General features: G+C 31.1%; 1 protein-coding gene across 7 annotated transcripts in view; it reads left to right on the top strand.

Annotated features, from left to right (window-relative positions):
• Window positions 1-8777, top strand: part of LOC109540298 (ral guanine nucleotide dissociation stimulator-like 1) — a 38072-nt gene that overhangs the window by 25890 nt on the left and 3405 nt on the right. For 4 of the 7 annotated variants that reach the window (XM_019908627.2, XM_019908624.2, XM_019908622.2 and 1 more), the window contains 10 exons: window positions 2259-2372; window positions 3439-3698; window positions 4355-4510; window positions 4742-4889; window positions 6151-6278; window positions 6444-6602; window positions 7175-7311; window positions 7580-7800; window positions 7978-8120; window positions 8178-8395. In XM_019908627.2, coding sequence (XP_019764186.2) covers window positions 2259-2372; window positions 3439-3698; window positions 4355-4510; window positions 4742-4889; window positions 6151-6278; window positions 6444-6602; window positions 7175-7311; window positions 7580-7800; window positions 7978-8120; window positions 8178-8395 — 1684 coding nt within the window. Of the gene's footprint in view, window positions 1-432; window positions 608-2258; window positions 2373-3438; window positions 3699-4354; window positions 4511-4741; window positions 4890-6150; window positions 6279-6443; window positions 6603-7174; window positions 7312-7579; window positions 7801-7977; window positions 8121-8177; window positions 8396-8777 lie in introns of those variants that run through there. The other 3 variants (XM_019908628.2, XM_019908623.2, XM_019908626.2) reach the window with 2 other exon arrangements.

Here is an 8777-nt window from a genome sequence, read left to right as displayed (position 1 = left end):
TCTTGCTTTGCTCATCACTAGCTATTAACATCCTAATACTATTCGGTAGGTAATTAAAAATTGCATTTCCTCGTAAGTTAAAAAAGACTATGGCATTATATTTAAATTAATCAAGTTATAGCCACTTAAAGTTCTTATTTGATTAGGTTAAATTTGGGGACACCCTATATAACATGGCAAGTTTATTATCATTGGGAAAAAAATATGATTTATTGTTACACTTCACTACAAATTACGTTTACATAACTTAAATAATTCTAAAGTATTTGACACATGAAAATTAGATTAGATTTTGGTAAAATTCGGATTATTTGAAAAAACTGTGTTCACTGAATGATTCCTACTATCTGTTTAAGTGATTACAACTCTCGACTACATGGTCTAAAACTAAAGCTTAAAGTGAGCTCCCCTTCTATTTCAGTCATTGACAATCAGCGATAAAGCAATCATAATAATATTGATAATTATTCGGAAAACTTAGTTGCGGCTTCCCGCTGTTTACGAAATGATTCATTGCAGTACAGTGTTTAATAGATCAGTTAAATATGAGGTGGAAATGTCTAAAGTCGAGCAAGTGGCGACATTTGTTTGTTACTGTTATGAACTTGTAAGTGAGTTTTTCAACTTATATTTTTTATACCATAGTGATACTCAATTTGCACGTGGTGAAATAATGAGTGCTTTCAATTTTAAGAGCGTGATTATGTCATAAGGTGCGGTCCAATGTAAGTTGTTTTCAATTTGTAGCACATAAAATGTAAATGATACCTGGATTTTAAAATAAAGCTGTGTATTTTGAAAAACAAACGTTTATTGATCTGTTTAAGTCTATTTCTTGGATGTATTTGTCATTTTATTTGAGAAAAATGCAATCCTGAAAAGTGTTTCAAATTGAAACATTGTTTCATCTGTTAAGGTTTTACGTGATTTATTATATTTGCTCTCTTGGCTAAATGTAGGATAATAAATCATATTGCATACCTATTTACATATTTTAACAAATTTTCCGGTCACGTATCAGTTAACTAATGCCTAATCAGCCTAATATTCCGTTACAATATATTTTTATGTGTTGTCAAAGTAGACAAATTTTTTCAGTTTCTTTCGGTTAGCAATCACTTCAACAATTTTAATTTAATCTTAGTTTATACTATATATATAGTCTTAACAATCTTAGTTTATTAAACTTATTAGTTTCTACCCAGTTTTTTTGATATTTACCTAAAAGTTATAATTAAATTGAGTTTTTTGTAGTCTATGCAATTCGGTGCGCAAAACACATTTTTCAATTTAGGATATACAAAACGATTGAATTACTCGCCTAAGTTTTACTCACCGGTTCTTATCAGAAAATTGAATGTTTGTCTAATTTAGAAACATTTTTCGTACCTGCAAGGGTTTCGATTAAAGCATTAGTTAGAATTGCTGCTGCCTGCATTGCAGCTCTGCATGCAATGTGGCTAATAACTATTTTTATAGAGCTAGTGGTAATATAAAAAAATTACAGAATGCTGTTTTGTGCAATTAGAAGAAACTTTCATTAATTTGTTAAATTTCTTGCTTTTATTTCCGGGTCGTTTGTTGTTGTACTTGCCATGTAAACATGCCTTCATGTTCCTGAATAATATTATTTTGGCTTAGCTTCTGTTTGCGTATTGAATAATTTTTGAAGAGTGATTTCTTGTTTAAATAGCAAATCATTTGCATTATTATAATTGGAAACGTCTAAAGCTCTAAGGCAGGTCTTGAGTTAGCGACAGAATGCGAAGCGCTTTTCTCACAATTCGATAACAATTATTTGAAGAACCTGCCATTAGTATTTAAGGTTTTACAACAGAATTATAAATTAAAGATTTTTATTTTGAATGGACTAATCAAAATTATTTAACAATTCGTTCGTTCCAAACATTAATTTTATAGAATTATGGTTTGGAAATTGGCATTTTCGTAGTCAAAGCTTAGTGAATTATTGAAAAAGATCACTAGTGTACTTAATTCTGTTGCATTTGATTTGATTTGATTAGACCCGATTAGCCCTAATATAATTGTGACAATTGTTATTAAGGCCAAGAAACAACATCTAAGCTACAGTACTAAAGTGGCCTGAGAATATTATAGCTTTGAACCATGTGCCTAACTAGGAAATACTAACCGAAAGCTTTAGTGCACCTACTCATAAATGCAATACATTATTATCGCTGTTATATTTCAGTGGGATTTGATTCTGTGTTTTATACTATTTGTTTCCTATCTTTCAGCAGCCCACATGGCGGCTTTGGGGAGAAGAAAAAGCAGATGGCGCCCTGTATACAGTCTACCTCAAAAAAGTCCGGTACCATCGACCAACCAGAAGTGTTTCGTCTTCACATTCGGTGAGTTACAAAAAATATATAAATTGGTAAATACTGAAAAAACGTGTTTCAAATACACATACTCATGCATGCATAATGAATGGCCGGAGTCTCACAATATTGAAGAATTTGTATTATATCTCGTATGCGCAATTATGCAGGATTTCATGCTGTAAATCGTATAGATAACAGTTTTTAATAAATATAAATCAGTTTTTAAATAAAATATGTGAATTTTTACCATTTTTAGTTTAGAACACCTGAATCTATGAACTTAACAGCTCAGTAAAAGATTTGCGTCAAAGTTTGCCATTTCAATATATGCTCGAAGCAGTTTCTTAGCTACAGAAGTTTACCTGAGCGGACGTGAGTGTCGAGCTTACTTCTTCCGAAAACTGGGTTTATTACTGAAAGGCAAAGATTGAAATTTCAGTATTATAATTTTATAAGCACAGGATTTATTGTTATACATCAAAACTGTTGTATAACAAGATAAACCAAATGTGTTTAAATTATTGATGACTAGAAAACAGTTAAGAAAAGCTGTTCCCAAAATGTCCTAATTTTATTATCCGAATTAATTGGTTTAATTTCAGTTTATTTTGCAGTTTTCAACGAATATTTTCTCAACAGTTGTCTGTTGTAAACAAATAGAATAGACAGATATTTTTAATTAAAAATACCCTATTTTACTCTAAAATGTCTTTCCAATTTTTTTGCAATTCAAAATGATATCAAATCCATTCTACTCGTATAACAAGTAAAACTGTGAATTTAGCAAGAAAGTTTAAACCGCTCAACGACTACCAAACCGCTCTATACATCTGAGGTATTTTATCCGATTTCTTTAATGAGAAAATTTCTTTAATGGGTTTTTAAAATTTTGAAATAAGTGAAAGAATATATAAATATATTATTCATTTTTTGGCTTGACGGCAAATATTAATTAAACTAAAATTTCTCACATTTCACCCTTGAGTTTATTATTTGCTTCAACTTATTTCATCGAGCATCAATCCTAATAATTATTGTTAGTTAAAGATAATATTCCATAAGTGCAATTTAATTAAATTTTTGATCTTTTCAGGACTCGGACGATGAAATCTCGCATTTAGAATGGGAAACTGTGCGAGTCCGTTTTGTGAAAGCCGGCACACTTAAAAACTTGGTCGAAGCTCTTTCAACTGATGATGGAGAGCTGGAAACTACGTATATCAATGTGTTTTTAGCTACTTATAGAAGTTTTTCTACTGCAAAAGAAGTACTAACGTTACTGTTGGAGCGGTACGAAGAACTAACACAGTCTGCTCAAAATGGAAGACCGGAACAACATGACCAACATAAAAAGTAATTATATTTACTTTTTCCAATTTTGCAATATTTGTTTTGTATTTTATGTAAGGCAGCATTGATATTAGTTGTGATACTGGATTAAGCAATTATCTATAAAATGAAAGCGTCTATCAAGTTTAAGAATAAATACTTTTTCATTTTTTGGTTTGCGAATACAGGTTTGTCGTTTAATTGAATATTTATCCAGACAAGTAGTTTAATAAGTAAACCAGAAGTCTAAAAAGATCAGATTAGTGAAAAATGAATAAATGAAAAATTAATAATGAACAACGTTAAATGATTGGAACATGACAAATCGTTTTCATTTGCTAGTTTGTTATAACTTATACCACAGCTTAAATATCCTGATCCATTATTCTCGCATACGAACGGACAAAATAGGAATACTTCAAGAAAAATGTAACTTATTTCGATTTTCTTCGCATTAGAAATATTTTTTGTATAGCATATTACTAAGCAATTTCCGCATGTATAAGAGAATAATTGTCGCACCTGTGGATACAATTTTACATATGCATATGAGAAGAAAAAATATTATTTAGTCTGAGAAATTCCTTCTCAGCAAATTCTCAATAGCCATGTTTTTCTTCTTAAATGTGACAATTTTTCAATATTTCCTATTGTTTTATTGGTATGCTTTCTTATTTCAGAACTCTCATATCCGCCCTACATGTTTGGCTCGATAGTTACCCAGAAGACTTCAAAGACCCTCCAAATTATCCCGCCCTTCGACTACTGCTCAACTTTTCTGAAGACTATTTACCAAATACCGAGTTAGATGCCAAAGTTCGTCATAGGCTCGATAGGTGAGTGTTCAGCCAACTAATTTTCTATACCCCAATTTAATTTTAATAAATCGTCGAATGAAAATTACAAAAGTACATAGAAAACATACATGTCGGACAATTGTATTCGTTCAATACGAACTGAATTTTCTATCATGTTATTATTGGTAGTAATTGGAGTCGGATTAACATGCGGGAGACTTCCCCATATTTACTCGATTAATAAATAATTAATAACTTTTCTATTTTTAGATATTCAAGGGAAGCTCATGTCGATCCCCTTTTAGCACCCCCGCCTGCTTTTGCGATGAGATCTATCGCGTCATCCGGATGGAGGAATTACAAGTTACCAGACGTACCAGTAAGGCATTTTGCCGAACAACTTACCAGAATGGATGTGGTAAGATCTTTCACTAATTTGTAACATTTTTATATTGGAAATTTATTTAAATTGTGGTTACATAAATATGTGTATGGTGGCATGGTTTATATGACTGGAAGTTGATGTAAGAATATCTCGAAACAGTTGTAAAGGTACAGATAATAATTGTTTTTGTGTATTTTAATAAATTATCAACATTCACAGTTTTGTTGGAATCCACTGGAAGACTGACTGGATACTATTACCTCCACGCTATTACCTCTTTAATTATTTTATGAATTTTTTAAGAACTTTGTAATTCAATTTTTTTACAAATATGCACTTGAATTGTTCGATTTTCTTTCCACATAATTATTATTTTGTCCTGTATCTTCTGTAGTTAAAATAATTATTAAAGCACTTCTTTATTGCAAGTCATTAGATCATCCACTTTTCACTTTCGTAGTTCTCTTGGATATATATTGAATTTATTACCTTGGCTTAATTGATAGACTTGGAATTTGCTGGAACTTTTTAGATATTTTTTTACTTTGATTTTTACTTATGGTTTAATAACTTTTTTGGCAAATTCTTTTCTCACATTAGTTTTGATATTTTCGGAATCGGAAACATTTTGATGTACTTTGAACAGAGCAACAACATGTGTACGTTTAATTAATAACTCGGCAAAATAGTCTGAACTGTTTCGTGTTGTTAATATTATAATATTTTTTTAAATGAAAAACACTTTTATCAAGTTCTCAACTCATTGTTGCCAAAGGTGATTGCTTTATTTTTGTTCTGCTTCAAAGCCCTAATTAATTTCTTAATTTAATTTCCTGAACTCCTCTATCCCGGAAGCAAAAACGCCTGTTAAATTATTTTTCTCTTATATTATCTTGAATAACATCCTTTATCGGCTCTAAGAAATAGTAGAATTTCACATTCAGGATGTAAGGTATTTATAGAAGAGAAGCGTTTAATTCAATTTCTCATTATGCACGTTTTGCTCCTTAGCGAAAGTCGATAGAAAAGGTTTTGCATTTGTTGCAGTATTTTGTTTTTCTGTGGCTGAACGGTCAGTTCCGGTAATTACACCAACAATTACATGCGAATTGTTGCAAATTTTAATTGGTTTGTTTATGCATATGATTCATTGTATTTTTAAGTGTTTCAGAACATTTAATTCCCAGATCTAATGCAGTGTTATATCTGTGTAAAAATAGTAATATATTCAAAAAAAGAAAAATATTAAATGTGTTGAAAATACTTTACAGTTTCATAAATTAATTTGTTTTAGGATTTATTTAAGAAGCTAGTCCCACATCAATGCTTAGGAGCAGTGTGGTCTCGTCGAGATCGAAGTCGCTCTCACGAAGCTGCCACTGTTTTAGCTACAGTTAATCAATTCAATGCAGTATCATTTAGGTGAGCAATTTTTCTTTTATAACATTTTGGAATTTTTCCATACATAATTAGTTGTGATGTTTATTTGATTCCATCTGAAACCAGTTCTTAACAAATTTGTCTATGTAATACTTGAGTGGTGAATTTGCTATTTTCAAACCAAATACAGAATTGTTTTCTCTTCAGGGTAATTTCCTCAATATTAGTTGAACCAGGCCTAAAAACATATGACAGAGCGTGTCTGATAGCAGGTTGGATAGACATAGCTCAAGAACTTAGACTCATCAAGAACTTCAGCAGTTTAAAGGCGATTATTAGTGGATTACAGAGTAACCCGATATACAGGTAAGATCTAAGAAATTGCGAATTAATTTCTAGACTCGATCGATTAAAATATTGTTTGTCTTGTCTTTGGTGATTTTTTTTTCATGTTTTAAATATTCTTCAAAAATTGAAAATCTGTAAACTGTTTAAAATATAATAATTTGTAAAGAATTTTTATTTTCTGATAATTCAAATTGAAAACTAAAGCCTGTGTCCCATGCATCCGTTTATACGATAGTACGATGATAGTGTTTCTATTGGTTGGAGATGATTCGTACGACGAAGTATGAAATATATTATATTACCATCGTATAAACGGATGCATGGGCCACAGGCTTACCTCAGCTTCATAGGCGATTGTTTGCATTTCGACAGGTCCTTGGACTTTTAGGCTTAAAAACGCAACAGTTTTAAGCAATAAAAGCTGAACCTTTTTTATACTTGAAGCTTAATTCAAGTAACTTTTGTTCAATATTCCAAGTCATTTTAGTTACCAGTTTTAATATTGAATAGTAAAATACCTTACAAATTTGTAATTATTACATTTAATTGACTCGTTTACTGGACATTAAATTAAATATATTACTTTTTAGGCTTCAAAAAACTTGGCAAGCAATAGCCAAAGAAAAAATTGAACTATTTGATGAGCTGGCTCGCATATTTAGTGAAGATAACAATCAGTGGACACAACGAGAGCTTCTAATGAAAGAGGGAACTGCCAAATTTGCAGGTAACAATATTTGGTCAAGTTTCATATTTAAATAAAAATAACATTTTCATATTTTCGTAAAAGTTTACATACACAAAAGTAGTCGGGATCCTTACGAGAGCGAAATTGAAAATAATTCCACAAATCCCAACTACTTTCATGTTTATAAGATGAAACAACAAACTACAAACTTCCAACAAATTCTCTCCTTTTCCATTTATAAGCATTTTAAAATGTTTGAACAAATTTGAAAAAATCTTTAAATAATATTTTTTTTTTCACATTTCAGACACAGTTGGAGAAAACGACAAACAACTGCAAAAGATCTTCCAACGCCAGAACAATCATACCGCGAATATTTCATTTGGTACCATTCCCTATTTGGGAACGTTCCTCACTGATCTCACTATGATAGATACTGCCATTCCAGACTCTATTGGTGATGGTTTGATTAACTTTGATAAGAGAAGGAAAGAATTTGAAGTCCTGGCTCAGATCAAGCTATTACAGGTAAACTAAGCCCTGATCTTGTTAGAGTACAAATTTAATTCAAAATCCCTGTGTTCGGTCTTAAACAAAAACCACTCTATTAGTTTGGATAAACATTTGAAAATTTTTTCTTTGTTTGTTATCTGAAAGTTATCTGAAATTACCCAATGTGATTTTCCAATAAATTATTATTAATAGGGTGCTGCAAATGCTTATCACTTTATGGAAGATCCAGCTTTCGATAGATGGTTCGACTCGATTTTGGTCCTGGATGACCGAGAAGCCTATCAACTCAGTTGTCAAATCGAACCTGCTACCAATGGACAAAACAGAAAGGACCGGTATGTGCAGGAATTAAAATATAATGTAGTTCTTATTGCCATGATTTTAATTTTTAGGAGCAACAAAGCGAGGGGGATTCCTGGTCATCAGAAGAACGACTCAATTACAAGCACAAGCAGCAGTAACAGCTCTCAATTTTACTGTGATGTTGATAGTATCACTAGTTCACCACATAATAGCATTGATCGTAAAATGAGTCCCAGTCAAATGTCGAATTCGAGTAGTAATTCTTCGTTGCCAAGTTTGGATATTAGTTTAAACAGTTCGCATTCGGGTAAGTCATTTTACTGTATATTATAAACTGTACAGATCCAGAGAATGTATTAGTGCCAATACTCGTCTTTTTTTTGGTTTCAGAAAGAAGTTTATGTGAAATTTACATCTCTTATTTTTTTCACAACACATTTATTAACAAAAAAACACCGTTTGAAAAAAAAAATTAATTTCTCGGAAATTTAAAGGGCAAATCGGCATTAATCTATAATATAATTTGAAAATTGTTCTCCTGTGTACAAATCTCTTTCAATCAGTAAGTTCAGTTTTCCACACTTCATTTTTTACAACTAATTATTTTTCCAATATTCCTTGCCAGTCCTCACATACAGTAGTTGCTGAATAAACAGTAATATAATTTAATCCTTGCGACGAATTATGTG

The sequence above is a fragment of the Dendroctonus ponderosae genome, unplaced genomic scaffold (genome assembly GCF_020466585.1).
Source record: "Dendroctonus ponderosae isolate FM_Combo_2020 unplaced genomic scaffold, Dpon_F_20191213v2 Dpon_F_20191213_3, whole genome shotgun sequence".
NCBI lineage: Eukaryota > Metazoa > Arthropoda > Insecta > Coleoptera > Curculionidae > Dendroctonus > Dendroctonus ponderosae.
This window is presented reverse-complemented; position numbering and strand designations above follow the sequence as displayed.